Source organism: Bufo bufo, chromosome 1 (genome assembly GCF_905171765.1).
Source record: "Bufo bufo chromosome 1, aBufBuf1.1, whole genome shotgun sequence".
Taxonomy (NCBI): domain Eukaryota; kingdom Metazoa; phylum Chordata; class Amphibia; order Anura; family Bufonidae; genus Bufo; species Bufo bufo.
Window position 1 is genome coordinate 563,421,080 of NC_053389.1, and position 16,133 is coordinate 563,437,212.

General features: G+C 41.4%; 1 protein-coding gene across 2 annotated transcripts in view; it reads right to left on the reverse strand.

Moving 5' to 3' along the window:
- Positions 1-16,133, reverse strand: part of SEMA3E (semaphorin 3E) — a 223,584-nt gene that overhangs the window by 77,477 nt on the left and 129,974 nt on the right. For both annotated transcript variants that reach the window (XM_040413131.1, XM_040413130.1), the window contains exons 2-3: positions 14,578-14,738; positions 2,166-2,225 (exon numbers count right to left, since the gene is read on the reverse strand). In XM_040413131.1, coding sequence (XP_040269065.1) covers positions 2,166-2,225; positions 14,578-14,738 — 221 coding nt within the window. The remainder of the gene's footprint in view (positions 1-2,165; positions 2,226-14,577; positions 14,739-16,133) is intronic.

Sequence of the window (16,133 nt, forward strand, 5' to 3'; positions counted from 1 at the left end):
GAAGAACCTAGAATATGACATATTTTCAGTTGTTTCACACTTGTTTGCTATGTATATAATTCCACATGTGTTAATTCATAGTTTTGATGTCTTCAGTGTGAATCTACAATTTTCATAGTCATGAAAATAAAGAAAACTCTTTGAATGAGAAGGTGTGTCCAAACTTTTGGTCTGTACTGTATATTGTCTGAATCCATCGATAGATGACATCTTATGTATCAGGGCTTACCAGCAGATATTGAAGAAAAACAGGTGAATCTCTATAAATTAGAATGTCATTAAAAACATATTTCCTTTAATGCTGATGATTATGGCTTACAGCTAATGAAAACCCAAAAGTCAGTATCTCTGAAAATTAAATATTGTGAAAAATATTGTAGACTCATGGTGTTACACTCTAATCAACTAGTCTACACAAAACACCTGCAAATGTTTCCTAAGCCTTTAATTGGTCCCTCAGTCTGGTTCAGTTGGCTACACAATCATGGGCAGCATGGTGGCTCAGTGGTTAGCACTAGGTTTGAATCCGACCAAGGAAAACATCTGCATGGAATTTGTATGTTCTCCCGGTATTTGCGTGGGCTTCCTCTGGGTACTCTGGTTTCCTCCCACGCTCCAAAAACATAATGATAGGGGATTTAGATTCTGAGCCCCATTGGGGATAGCATTACGGAATATAGTAGCGCTATATAAGTGCATAACATAAATGAATATATAAATGAACAAGACCGCTGATTTGACAGTTGTCCAGTGACAGTCCTTGACCCCTTCCACAAGGATGATAAGCCACTAAAAGTAATTGCTAAAATAGTTGGCAGCTCAAAGAGTGCTGTATCCCAGCATATTAATGGAAGTTGAATTGGATTGACAAGAAAAGGCCATTCAATAATTTGGGGGAGATTCACACGCAGTGGACTGTGGCTGGAGTCAGTGCTTCAAGAGTCACCACACACAGACATATCTAGGACATGGGCTACAACTGTCGCAATAATTTAGTTAAGTCCTCATGATCCAGAGATGTCAGAAGTGTGTTACCTGGACTAAGGAGAAAAGGGAATAGACTGTTATTCAGTGGGCCAAAGTCATCTTTTTATTCAAATAAATGCTACATTTCTTTTGAAAATCAAGGTCCCAGTCTGGAGGAAGAGTGAAGAGGCACACAATCCAAGTCACTTGAAGTCCAATGTCAAGTTTCCACAGTCAGTTATGGTTTGGGGATCTATGCCAACTGCTGGTGTTGGTCCATTGTGTTATATCAACTCCAAAGTCAACGCAGCCATCTACCAGGAAATTTTTGAGCACTTGATGCTTCCCTCTGTTGACAGGCTTTATGGAGATGCTGATTTCATTTTCCAGCAGGACTTGGCACCTGCCTAGACTACCAAAGTACCAATACCTGGTTACCTGGTTTAATAACCACGGTATCACTCGTCTGACCTAACCCCCATAGAGCATCTATGGGGTATTGTCAAGAGGAAGATGAGAGACACCAGATCCAACAATGCAGACAAGCTGAAGGCATAGGCTGACCACCTTCATGCCTTGCTTCTTTGATGCAGCTATGAAAAAGGAGCACCGACCAAGTATTGAGTGCATAAACTATATACACTTTTAAATAGGCCAATATTTCTGTACTAAAATAATTTTTTAATTGGTCTTACATAATATTCTAATTTTCTGAGATACTATCTATTATGTTTTCATTCGCTGTAAGCCATTATCATCCATATTAAAAGAAATAAATGCTTGAAATTGATCAATCAATAATATATGAGTTTTGCTTTTTGAATTGATATATAAATGATTTAGACGCACCTGTAAGCATCGGGCTGTTGATTTTCAAGATGCCCAAACCTTTTGCCTTTGAGGAGATAAGTTACCACAAAAGATGTCTGGCAGTGATTTACTCACCTTTCCTTGTTCAGACCACAAGCTGAGCCAAGCATTGGAATGAATAGGGGGGAAGGGTGAGAAAGCTGTCAAATGAGCATTTGGCTGACAGGTATCTCACGTGTACCGTCAGCCTAATCTGGTTAGCTTGTGTACAAAACTAGTCCAGAATAAAAATAAAGTGCAAACCAAGATTTTACTTTATTTTGTACCCCCTGCATAATCTGAACTGGAATCTGATGGGTTGTCCTGGGCTGCAACAAACTAGTATTTACCTGTTCTCTTCCTTTTCTGTAGCAGTCATCAATTTGCTGTTCTGAGCTTGGCCAATGTATCTAGAAAGGAAAGGAAGAAAGGAAAATGTTAGCATCAGGCTCAATTTAGTTTTCAAACCAAAAGGAATTTTAGGGAATTGTAAAATTATGAATATCAGCAAAACAAGAACGGCATACTTTAAAATTGCAATGAACATTTTTACATTAGTTTCTTTGATAGACAATATGGTCAATGATGTAGACATATATGAAGACGCTGTTTATGCTAGTAACATTTTCCTGTAGCATATTTTTTGTGGCTACTAGATTTTTCTGCTGTTTCACCAGAATGTTGTATGTGGTTGGCTGAATGAATGGCTGTTTAATTGCTAAAAAGCAGATTAATGTTGTTTATATAACATATTCTATTACTTAGCTTCCAGGCAGATTGTGCTAACATAAACCACACCTTGACTGGTATGAATATAATGCAAGAGTCGTAAATCAACCTAATTAACTTATATATTCCATACTTTAAAAACCATTGGCTTCAATACTCCAGCATTTTGGACCTCTTAAACATTGTTGCTTCAACAGGAAAATGTTAGTTACCGGTAATAGTTTATCCAGAGAGTACGTCCTGTAATGCTATCCATGGTACGGGTAGAGCTTTACAGCTGAATAAATTGCACTTTTTCAGAATGGCATGAGATACTTAATAGTACATTAGCCATAATAAACCTAAGATAACTCAAACCCTTCACTTATCACATACATATGATACCTAGAATTGAGGAAAACAATATCCTGTAAAAAATGGCTAATGGATTTCCAATAAAAGAAAGCCAAACCTATTATTGCCATAAATAATAAACAAATGCACTAATGTGTATTTTCATGTGCATAAAATGCTTTAATTTACAGTTAAATAAACAGCTATATTCCAAATAAAACATAGCCATAATTTTAGATTGCTCATGTTCAACACTGACCTAATCTTTTACACAGATATGTGGACAGAAGGCAATCTAGATAGTATCTGAAACCTAGTTAAACTAAACAGTAAAATGAATTAAATGTAATATGATACAGGATATAATTTAAAGAAGACCTTTCACCACTCCTAACATGTCTGATTTAGTAGCTACATGCATTTTCCATGTAATAACAATTCTGGAGCATCTATTCTTATGTCTGTATGTTGTGCCATTCCACTATTATTTCTACTAGAAGTTATGAATGAATTGCTATTAGCCTTCATTAAGGGTACAGAGGGGAGGTAATAAGTTTGGGGCGTGTACCTGCACAGACTGACTCTATCCAATCAGTGCTGCCATTTTCAGACTGTGCAGGTATACACCCCCAACTTGTTACCTCCCCTCTGTACCCTTACTGCAGACAGCTAGTAACTTCTAGTAAAAATAATAGAGGAATGGGACAACATAGAGCCATAAGAATAGATGCTCCAGAATTGTTAGTACGTGGGCAATGAATGAAGCTATTAAAACAGACATGTCAGGAGCGGTGAAAGGTCCTCTTTAAATCTGGAGTAGTGATGTCGTGAACATAAAATTTTCCGTTCGCGAATGTAAATTTTTGCAAATGTTCGCGAACGGGCGAACTGGGCGAACCGCCATAGACTTCAATAGGCAGGCAAATTTTAAAACCCACAGGGACTCTTTCTGGCCACGATAATGATGGAAAAGTTGTTTCAAGGGGACTAACACCTGGACTGTGGCATGCCGGAGGGGGATCCATAGCAAAACTCCCATGGAAAATTACATAGTTGACGCAGAGTCTGGTTTTAATCCATAAAGGGCATAAATCACCTAAAATTCCTAAATTGTTTGGAATAACGTGCTTTAAAACATCAGGTATGATGTTGTATCGATCAGGTAGTGTAAGGGTTACGCCCTCTTCACAGTGACAGACCAAACTCCCCATTTAACGCACCGCAAACAGTCCATTTGCACAACCGCAAACTCCGCTAGCCATGTCCCGTTCCTTGTCCTCACTGATGCCATTGAAGGTCTCTTCCTCCACCCAGCCACGTACAACACCAAGGGTCCCCGAAAGGTGACAACAAGCCCCCTGGGACGCCTGCTGTAATTGGTCTTCCACCTGCTCAAAGCCACCTTCCTCATCTGACTCCTCTTCTTCAGACTCTTTTCTCTGCGCTGCCTCTCTCTGCGTTATTATAAGGTGTGTTAAGTAGTACTATTCCTATCAGTTTAATCCCTGTTACGTCCCCTATCAGGGGACTTGTATATGGCATCGATTTTAGGAACGGGGAGATGGAAAAAGATGCTTGGTCGGTCCTCCTACTTCAAATTTGGGGCACTGCGCGTGCGAATCTAATGTGCCGCCAGATAGTTGTGGTGTGTTATGTTGTTCTATTCTTATCAGTTTAATCCCTGTTACGTCCCCTATCAGGGGACGTGTATATGGCATCAATTTTAGGAATGGGGAGATGAAAAAGATGCTTGGTCGGTCCTCCTACTTCAAATTTGGGGCACTGCGCGTGCAATCTAATGTGCCGTCAGATAGTTGTGGTGTGTTATGTTGTTCTATTCTTATCAGTTTAATCCCTGTTACGTCCCCTATCAGGGGACGTGTATATGGCATCGATTTTAGGAACGGGGAGATGGAAAAAGATGCTTGGTCGGTCCTCCTACTTCAAATTTGGGGCACTGCGCGTGCAATCTAATGTGCCGCCAGATAGTTGTGGTGTGTTATGTTGTTCTATTATTATCAGTTTAATCCCTGTTACGTCCCCTATCAGGGGACGTGTATATGGCATCGATTTTAGGAATGGGGAGATGGAAAAAGATGCTTGGTCGGTCCTCCTACTTCAAATATGGGGCACTGCGCGTGCAATCTAATGTGCCGCCAGATAGTTGTGGTGTGTTATGTTGTTCTATCCTTATCAGTTTAATCCCTGTTACGTCCCCCTGGAACGCCTCAGACTCCACCAGCTTGAATGGTAAAAGCTGGCGGGCTAAGAGTTCAGACAAGCCAGCTGTCAGACGCCAGGCAAGGGGGTGACTTTGTGACATTGGCTTCTTATGCTCAAACATGTCCTTGACAGACACCTGACTGTGGGCAGATGAGCAGGAACTGCTCAAGGCGAGAGACGGAGTGGCGGATGGTTGAGAGGGGGCAAGGAGGACAGCAGTGGTTGATGTGGCTGAAGATGCTGGACCAGGAGGAGGATGGCGGCTTTGAGTTTGTGTGCTGCTTGTACTCATGTGTTGATCCCATAGGCGTTTGTGATGTGCGATCATGTGCCTTCGCAAAGCAGTTGTACCTAGGTGGGTGTTGGACTTCCCACGACTCAGTTTCTTTTGGCACAGGTTGCAAATGGCATCGCTGTTGTACGAGGCAGACACACCAGAAAAATGCCACACTGCTGAGCTCTGCAATGACGGCATTCTGGTGGTGGCAACAGCATGCATTGATTGGCGTGCTGTCTGGCTGCCCCTGGGTGCCAATGCATGCTGTCTGACTGTGCCACTAGCTCCTTGCGACGACCTCCCCCTGCTTCCAACTCGTCTCCTCCTCCTCTCTGTCTCCCCATCAGAACTTTCCCCCTGTTCTTCTTCTCTTCGAGCGGCCACCCACGTGACATCCACGGACACATCGTCATCATCAACCACTTCACTTGTATCTGACAACTCAGCAAAGGAAGCAGCAGCGGGTACAACATCATCATCATCACACCGTGTAATGCTGCCTGACTGAGACATATCCCTGTTATCTACATCCTCTGGGAATAATGGTTGCGCATCACTCATTTCTTCCAACTGATGTGTAAATAACTCCTCTGACAGATCAAGTGAAGCGGCTGTGGTGCTAGTGTTGGTGGTGGCGGCAGGCGGGCGAGTGGTAACTTGAGAGGTGCCCAAAGCTGAGCTGGAGGAGGATGGTGCGTCAAGGTTCCGAGCGGAAGCTGTAGAAGATTGGGTGTCCTGTGTTAGCCAGTCAACTATGTCCTCTGAACTTTTCGAGTTCAGGGTACGTGGCCTCTGAACACTGGGCATTATTCTAGGGCCAAAGGGAATCACAGCACCACGACCATGACGGCCCCTGCGGGGTGGCCTGCCTCTGCCTGTCATTTTTTTTAGATTAGTTAAGTTGTACTATGCGTTCAAGCTACTGGGACACAAGATATGAGTTGCGCTGAAGTGACACTATGCACTGCACTGGGCCTTAAACACACAAACACGTGTGTAACTGACTGCTATTTATTCAGTCAAAATAGTTTTTTTTATTTAAATGGAATCGAATGTGACACCAGATATGAATGGCGCTGAAGTGACACTATGCACTGCACTGGGCCTTAAACACACAAACACGTGTGTAACTTAATGCTATTTATTCAGTAAAAAATTTTTTTTCTTTAAATGGAATCGAATGTGACACCAGATATGAATGGCGCTGAAGTGACACTATGCACTGCACTGGGCCTTAAACACACAAACACGTGTGTAACTGACTGCTATTTATTCAACCAAAATTGTTTTTTATTCTTTAAATGGAATCGAATGTGACACCAGATATGAATGGCGCTGAAGTGACACTATGCACTGCACTGGGCCTTAAACACACAAACACGTGTGTAACTGACTGCTATTTATTCAGTCAAAATAGTTTTTTTTTCTTTAAATGTAATCGAATGTGACACCAGATATGAGTTGCGCTGGTGACACTATGCACTTGCAGGGCTGTGAGCCTGACACACACGCTGGCAGGCAGGCAACTGCAATTTGATTACACAGCAGACTGATGTTCTAGCCCTAAAAAGGGCTTTTAGGGGTGCTGTCCTTACAGCAGAGATCAGATGAGTCCTTCAGGACTGCAGTGAACACTGAATACACTAGCCTAGCTATCGATTTCCCTATTAAATCATCAGCAGCTACACTGTCCCTCCCCTCACTAAGAATGCAGCTTCCGAATGAATCTAAAATGGATGCTGTCCAGGAGTGGGAGGGTCTGGGAGGGAGGGTCTGCTGCTGATTGGCTGGAATGTGTCTGCTGACTGTGAGGTACAGGGTCAAAGTTTACTCAATGATGATGAATAGGGGGCGGACCGAACACCGCATATGCCCGGGAGGGGTACCCATTAAAATATACATCGCTTGTTTGCTAATATTCAATCCTCTGGGGTGACCGCCCACTCGATCCTGTCGTTAGATGCCACAAAGGCCTTCGACAGGGTTGAGTGGAGTTTCCTCTGGAGGGTGATGGGAAGAATGGGATTTGGTCCAAGGTTTATAGCCATGGTCCGTTTGCTTTACAAATCCCCCCTGGCCAAACTTAGGATTAACGGGACCCTGACTAGGACCTTGATGTTGGAGAGAGGCACCCGTCAAGGAAGTCCTCTCTCGCCACTCCTATTTAATATTTATATTGAGCCTTTGGCCATAAAAATCTGACAGGACTCGGGGGTTCTTGGATTTGGGATTGCGGGAGATCATGATCGGATTTCTTTGTATGCAGATGATATTCAGTTTTTTATGCAACAGACCAATATTACCCTGCCAAAAGTTATGGAGATTGTAGAATTGTATCCAGGTTCTCGGGCCTGGAGGTAAATTGGTCCAAAACTCCCTATAGATAAGCCACAATTGTTAGTGAAGAATCTACCTCTGGACCTGGGGGTTGAGGATTCCATGAAGTACTTGGGGATAAACGTCTCTGCTAATTTTCAGGACTATGTTCAACTTAATTTACTCCCGGCCATTATGAAGATTAGATCTAAAATTAAAATATGGCATCGGTTCACCCTTTCGAAAGGGGATAGGGTCTCCTTGGTGAAAATGATAGTTCTTCCCCAACTGCTTTATGTTCTCCTAAATTCCCCGGTTTGGATAGAGGACAAATTCTTTAAATTGATAGAGAAGATGATCAATGATTTGTTATGGGGGAGAAAGCGGGTGAGGCTGAAACTGGATTATTTTTCAATGCCGCTGGAACGGGGGGGGGGGGGTTTGAACCTTCCGAGTTTCAGAGGATACTTTATTGCGTCTCAGCTGTATTTTTTTCATGAGTGGGAGACCAGCCCCTTATGTAAAAAATTTGTGGATCAATTTGGTTTTCTTGACTTCTTTACTCTATTAGAGTCAGGATGCCTAATGAGTCGGAGGCAGTAGTTTGGAAGTTTCGTTAAGCTTGTTACCAGGGCCTGGAAATTGATCAGGAGCTGGCTTTCTATCACATTCTCATTGGTTTGCACTCCACTATGGCAAAATAAAAGACTTCCAGTGCTGGGGGACCTTGATTGCCAGCAGAACTGGAGGTCTAAGAATATTCAATACATAGCGCAAGTAGTTGGTGATGGTCAGATCCTCTCTCTTGAGGAGATCGTGCAGAAGGAAAACAGGAGAAATACACTGCTCAAAAAAATAAAGGGAACACTTAAACAACACAATGTAACTCCAAGTCAATCACACTTCTGTGAAATCAAACTGTCCACTTAGGAAGCAACACTGAGTAACAATCAATTTCACATGCTGTTGTGCAAATGGGATAGACAACAGGTGGAAATTATAGGCAATTAGCAAGACACCCCCAATAAAGGAATGGTTCTGCAGGTGGTGATCACAGACCACTTCTCAGTTCCTATGCTTCCTGGCTGATGTTTTGGTCAATTTTGAATGCTGGTGGTGCTTTCACTCTAGTGGTAGCATGAGACGGAGTCTACAACCCACACAAGTGGCTCAGGTAGTGCAGCTTATCCAGGATGGCACATCAATGCGAGCTGTGGCAAGAAGGTTTGCTGTGTCTGTCAGCGTAGTGTCCAGAGCATGGAGGCGCTACTAGGAGACAGGCCAGTACATCAGGAGACGTGGAGGAGGCCGTAGAAGGGCAACAACCCAGCAGCAGGACCGCTACCTCTGCCTTTGTCCAAGGAGGAACTGGAGGAGCACTGCCAGAGCCCTGCAAAATGACCTCCAGCAGGCCACAAATGTGCATGTGTCTGCTCAAACGGTCAGAAACAGACTCCATGAGGGTGATATGAGGGCCCGACGTCCACAGGTGGGGGTTGTGCTTACAGCCCAACACCGTGCAGGACGTTTGGCATTTGCCAGAGAACACCAAGATTGGCAAATTCGCCACTGGCGCCCTGTGCTCTTCACAGATGAAAGCAGGTTCACACTGAGCACATGTGACAGACGTGACAGAGTCTTGAGACGCCGTGGAGAACGTTCTGCTGCCTGCAACATCCTCCAGCATGACCGGTTTGGCATTGGGTCAGTAATGGTGTGGGGTGCATTTCTTTGGAGGGCCGCACAGCCCTCCATGTGCTCGCCAGAGGTATCCTTACTGCCATTAGGTACCGAGATGAGATCCTCAGACCCCTTGTGAGACCATATGCTGGTGCGGTTGGCCCTGGGTTCCTCCTAATGCAAGACAATGCTAGACCTCATGTGGCTGGAGTGTATCAGCAGTTCCTGCAAGATGAAGGCATTGATGCTATGGACTGGCCCGCCCGTTCCCCAGACCTGAATCCAATTGAGCACATCTGGGACATCATGTCTCGCTCTATCCACCAACGTCACGTTACACCACAGACTGTCCAGGAGTTGGCAGATGCTTTAGTCCAGGTCTGGGAGGAGATCCCTCAGGAGACCGTCCGCCACCTCATCAGGAGCATGCACAGGCGTTGTAGGGAGGTCATACAGGCACGTGGAGGCCACACACACTACTGAGCCTCATTTTGACTTGTTTTAAGGACATTACATCAAAGTTGGATCAGCCTGTAGTGTGTTTTTCCACTTTAATTTTGAGTGTGACTCCAAATCCAGACCTCCATGGGTTGAAAAATTTGATTTCCATTTTTTTATTTTTTATTGGTTAAGTATTTTTATGTTAAGGAAAGGGGGTGATTTGAACTTTTAGATTTTTTTTTTAATATTTGTAAAAACTTTTTTTTTTTTTTTTTAAGTCACCTTTGGTGACAATAACTGGCAATAATTTGATTGCCCATAGTATTCAGTGATGCCTAAATAGCCATCATTGAAGATTTCATTTGCAGTATATCAATACAAGGCTGCCACCTAGTGGCCTGTATTGATATATACATCAAATTGATTCTGAAGACTGCTTGAGGATTCGGTCAATTAGAGCAAGGTAACAGGTTCCCCGATCTCAGCCAGGGAAAGGTGTTACTGGACCGGATGCGAGCGACTTCCGATTCCGGTCTGCGCAGATGCCGTGGTCACATTTGACCACGGCATCTGAAGGATAAGATGTATGCGATCAGCCTTATGGCTGATCGCATACATGTGCCGCGGATCTCTGCTATTTAAAATAGCATGTGCCGCGAGTCTCTGCTATTTAAAATAGCAGAAACCCCGCAGGTAAAGGCACCCGCTGCATGTGCGAGCGGGGGCCATGTTTAGGGATCGGACCCTTGACATAGAGCTATGTCATGGGTTCTTAAAGGGTTAAACTGTATTCAGGATGATAATCCCTGACAAGCACAGCAGAGCGGAGGATAAGGCAGCTCTTTACCTCAGTGTAGTGAAGTAACTTGTCCTCCTATGTGATTAGGACAGGTTTTGTGTGTACTAATAGGACAGCAGACATTTTGATTTTCCTAATGATTGCTCCCCACACAAAACAAGACATTATAACTGATGAAAGCTATTTGGGGATATATTTATAATGAAGAAATATTTAAGTATTTTCATTTTCTTAATTCTCGTAGAACTCCTTTAAATATTTTATGTAAGTCAGAACCAATATGTGACGCCTACTAACTTTTCTTTCACTCATGGTTAGTGGTTGGCTGAAGCCATTTTATTGTCAAACAACTGTGTTTACTCTTTTTAAATCATAATCACAACACAAATTACCCAAATGACCCTGATCAAAGGTTTACATACCCCAGATCTTAATAACCGTGTATTGCCCCCTTTAGCATCAATGACAGCTTGAAGTATTTTGTGGTAGTTGTGGATGAGGCTCTTTATCTTCTTGGGCTGTCTTGCATGAACTGCACATTTGAGGTCTCCCCAGAGTGGCTCAATGATATTGAGGTCTGGAGACTGAGATGGCCACTCCAGAACCTTCACTTTATTTTGCTATAGCCAATGAACGGTTGACTTGGCCTTGTGTTTTGAATCATTGTCATGTTGGAATGTCCAAGTACGTTCCATGCACAGCTTCTGGGATGATGAGTGCAAATTTTACTCCAGTATTTGTTGATACATTACTGCATTCATATTGCCATCAATTCTGACTAAATTTCCTGTGCCTTTGTAACTCACACATCCCCAAAACATCAGCGATCCACCACCATGTTTCACAGTAGCAATGGTGTACCTTTCCTCAAAGGCTTTGTTGACTCCTCTCCAAATGTAGCGTTTATGGTTGTGTCCAAACTGTTAAATTTTAGTCTCATCACTCCAAATGACTTTGTCATAAAATGTGCCAGAAGGTTTGAGGCTTGTCTCTGTGCTGTTTGGCATATTGTAAGTGGGATACTTTGTAGCATTTGCATAGTAATGGCTTTCTTCTGGCAACTCGACCATGCAGCCCATCTTTCTTCAAGCGCCTCCTTATTGTTCATCTTGAAATAGCCACACCACATTCTTTCAGAGAGTCCTGTATTTCACCTGAAGTTATTTGTGAGTTTTTCCTTGCATCCCGAACTATTTTTCTGGCAGTTGTGGCTAAAAGTTTAGTTGATTCTACTTGACTGTGGTTTGGTTTCAACAGAACCCCTACTTTTCTACTTCTTAATTAGAGTTTGAACACTGCTGATTGGCATTCTCAAGTCCTTTGATATTTTCTTATATCCCTTTCCTATTTTATAGAGTTCAACTACCTTTTCCCGCAGATACTTTTACATTTCTTTCCCCATGACTTAGAATCCAAACAACATCAGTGCAGCACTGGATTAAAGATGCAAGGGTCTGTCACGAGTCAAGAAAGTCATTAGCTTTTTTTGCACCCCCACTAATTACAAGCAAACAGATAAAAGGTTAAGATGGCTAACTTTAATAGCTATTGTAACCCATTTGTGTCAAGTTGTGTGCATGTTATCAGGCCAAATCACTAGGGTATGTAAACTTTTGATCAGGGTCATTTGGGTAGTTTGTGTTGTGATTATGATTTAAAAAGAGTAAACACAGTTGTTTGACAATAAATGGCTTCAGCCAACCACTACCCATGAGTGAAAGAAAAGTTTTTGAGTTATCATTCTTATCCTCTGAACAATGGTTAAGAAATCGTAAATTCTGCAAGGGTATGTAAACTTATGAGCACAACTGTATATCAAGGGTTCAAACAACAGATCTATGAAAATGGGGACCTGATGCAGATTGTAGATCACATTGTAATGTCACCAATTAAAATAGCCTTGATAAATAAAATGTTACCCATCCATCATAAAAGCGATTTTACTAGGAATTATTGAGGCTATGTGATTCATTGGTTGATAAGACTCCATAGATTATTGAAGATTAGGTTGCAAAGACATATTTTTCTCATTTCAACAACTTAAATCTCAAGAGCAATGCAGGGTAGGAAAGGTGATTATCACAAAAGAAACCTATTATGAGGTAAACTCGTGCTGTTACTGAGGTAATTCTGGATGACGAGCTCAGATGTCTTTTCAACAAACAGTAAATCTGTCAATTATGTTTAAAACTATACAAGAATCATGAATACACCAGTCATGGCTGACTTATTAAACTCCCATGTGAAAGCCTGATATGTGCTATGAGGCACGTGTTCTTACGTTATTCAATTCACTGGATGTGGAAAATGTTATGTTCTAATACAAGGGGAATACATGATGACTCACCCTACACAGACCTCTTCAGAGAAATTCAACAACTTACTAATTGACTCCCTAAAGTGTGTAATAATGTAAATATTTAATGAAGAAAAGCATAGAGCACAACATTAATTGTGTGAAGTCAGTTAAGGAGTGCAGGTGAGTTCTACAAGTAGAGTTTTACTTAAAGAAATACACTGGACAAAACCGGTACATTAAGTGAAATATATCAGGGTCAGGCTACTTTCACACTAGCATTTGGGGTTCCGCTTGTGAGTTCCGTTTAAAGGCTCTCACAAGCGGCCCCGAACGGATCCATACGGCCCCAATGCATTCTGAGTGGATGCGCATCCGCTCAGAATGCCTCAGTCTGGCACCGTTTGACCTCCGTTCCGCTCAGCAGGCGGACACCCGAACACAGCTTGCAGCGTTCGGGTGTCCGCCTGGCCGTGGGGAGCCAAACGGATCCGTCCAGACTTACAATGTAAGTCAATGGGGACGGATCCGTTTGAAGTTGACACAATATGGTGCAATTTCAAACGGATCCGTCCCCCGTTGACTTTCAATGAAAAGTCTGGACGGATCCGTCTGACTAACTTTCAGACTTAGAATTTTTTCTGAAAGATAATGCAGACGGATCCGTTCTGAACGGATCCCATCGTTTGCATTATAGGAGCGGATCCGTCAGTGCAGACACCAGACGGATCCGCTCCGAACGCAAGTGTGAAAGTAGCCTCACTGAGCCTGGAAAGTGTCTTGAAGTGTATGCACTAGAACTGTATTTCATTTACAATATTCTAAACAAAAGTAGGGTCATTTTTTAAAATGGTGTAATGTAGAACTGGCTTAGTTGCCCATAGTTTTCAGCTCCTTCAGAAAATGAAAGGTATTTGATAAATGACCCCAAAGGTTTTTTAGACAATCAGTTGTCTAGTCCTATTTTGCACCTTGATTTGGCCTATTCTTAATTTTTGGCGAATGCTTTGGGCAAAAACTATACCAGTTCTAAGGTGGTATAAAAAGTGGTGTTTAATTCTGATAATATGAACCCCTATGACACACTGTGTTCCATCTTTTCCTTACCAATTTTTCATAAAAACATCACGAATTTCCACACATTGTACAATCCAAATCATAAATTTTGCGCAAAGTAGAATTTGTGCAGGAACAAAATTCTGTCACAAAATAAACATATCTTATCTGGTCTCTAATATTAAGTCTAGTTTAGAGCCCTGTGAAGCAATGCCTGACATACTGTATGGATTTCTTCTTTGGTATTTTTTGTATCCCTCCACTATCAATGCATAACACATTGTACAATGTGTACCTAGGTTGTTCTTTTAAGATTTTTTTGTTATTATACTTGTTTTTGAGTTTGGTTATTCCTATAATAACCTGTCAAAGCTTCAGGGAATATTTAGTGAAGTCAACATAACAAATATAGCCTCATGGAAGCTGGTGTAATACCTGATTAAGATGCACTTTTTGTTTTAATGAAATTTAATAAGAAATTGCTGCAGTTCTATTCTATAAATGTTGACAGTAGTCTAAGCCCTTTTTATGTATTTAGAGCATTTGGTGGAGCTATTCTTTTTACTGTACTGTAATAAAATTCATGCATAACTTAATTTGTTCATACATTACCTCTTTAGATTTTTCACTGATATTTTCCAGACTTAATGAATATACATGATCTCTGCCTCCTACAAACAATCTTTCTTGATACTCATCCAAATACATAGTACGTAGGTCAAGAGTTCGAAGTTGACTCTGAAAGACTGAGGTTCTGTTTAAATCCCACAGCTCTGAAATACAAATTAAATAGTTAAATTATAATTTATATGTTATCTGTAAATGAACTTATAAAATCATTCAAGATATGAGAATAATTTCTCCATGAATATAACCATACATCTAATTTTATGTTTCAGTTTTATAGTTGATTTAACATAAAAAAGGTACAACTGCTAAAGTACACATCAAAGGATATCACCAAGTTCAGCGTGTCCCATCCAGAGTTCCAAGGAGATTAGACATTCCTTGGAATCTGATTAGGTTCCTAGTAAAGATGAGCTAATTGGTTCTGCACCAATCAAAAGCATTACAATTTTCCAAAAAGGAAACTAATTTGAGTGAATCTGAAACTTTTGTGATCCATTGCTCAAAATGGCACCCACTATTTTACAGGACAGAAAGAATTTTACATTTGTGATACCCCCGTTAACATGCAGGAAATTGTATAGAAGGACCCTTAGTGCTACAAATTGTTACTTGCATTGATAAAATAATGTCACATTATACAGATGTAGCAAACTAGAACTTGACATATGTGTTAAATATACTGCTGCAGCAAATTTTACATTAACACTTAATACAGAAAAGCCATTGAAAAGGTTAATTTAAGGTTTGCTGCAACAGTGTATTGAACACATTAAAGGGGTTATCCAATAAGTTAATATTGATGACCAACCTCTTTAAGTAGTTTTATTTGTATTTTTATAATTTCACCTTTTTATGTGAAATATTCATTCAGATTCTGGCCAGTAAAAAATCTACATTTTCATATTTTATACTTGAAATGTGCTTATGGAATTTGAATATAAAAACATGAAACGTTGATTGGACTAGAGTTTTAAGCCATGGCTCCATGCTATATATACAGGTTTCGAGGTCTCTTTTGTTGAAGTTTCTTTTGCTGTGCTAGAATGACAGTGAGCTTAACCTCTCCTGTGAACTTGCCCTTAAACTGCATTGAGTCTCATATCCCTTTGTAAGGAATGTCTAGGAATTCCACACTCTCCTGGGAACACAAGAGATGGCCAGTCAATAGAGTCCAGAAACAGTAGACAGTGAGTATTTGAGCAGGGCAGAACAAAACCAAACAGGATGACAAGAATAGACTCACGATGCAAAGGCATAATGAAGGCCAAGCCCAAGGTTGGTGCAGGTGGCAGCAATCAGCATTGACATAGCAGGTCAAGGTCAGTGAAAACAGTGATGAAATCTTTGGTTCTCATTAGTAAAAAAAAATAATTAGTCCCTCATGATAAAACTTTATGATTTTAAAGTCAGCAGGATGAATGTGATCATTGTTGTGGGAAGAAGATGTCACACTTGTACCAGATTGTACATCAAGCTGATTAGACCAATAATATGTTTGGCTATAATTTACATAGAGATCCCAGTTTGCTTTTCTTTGC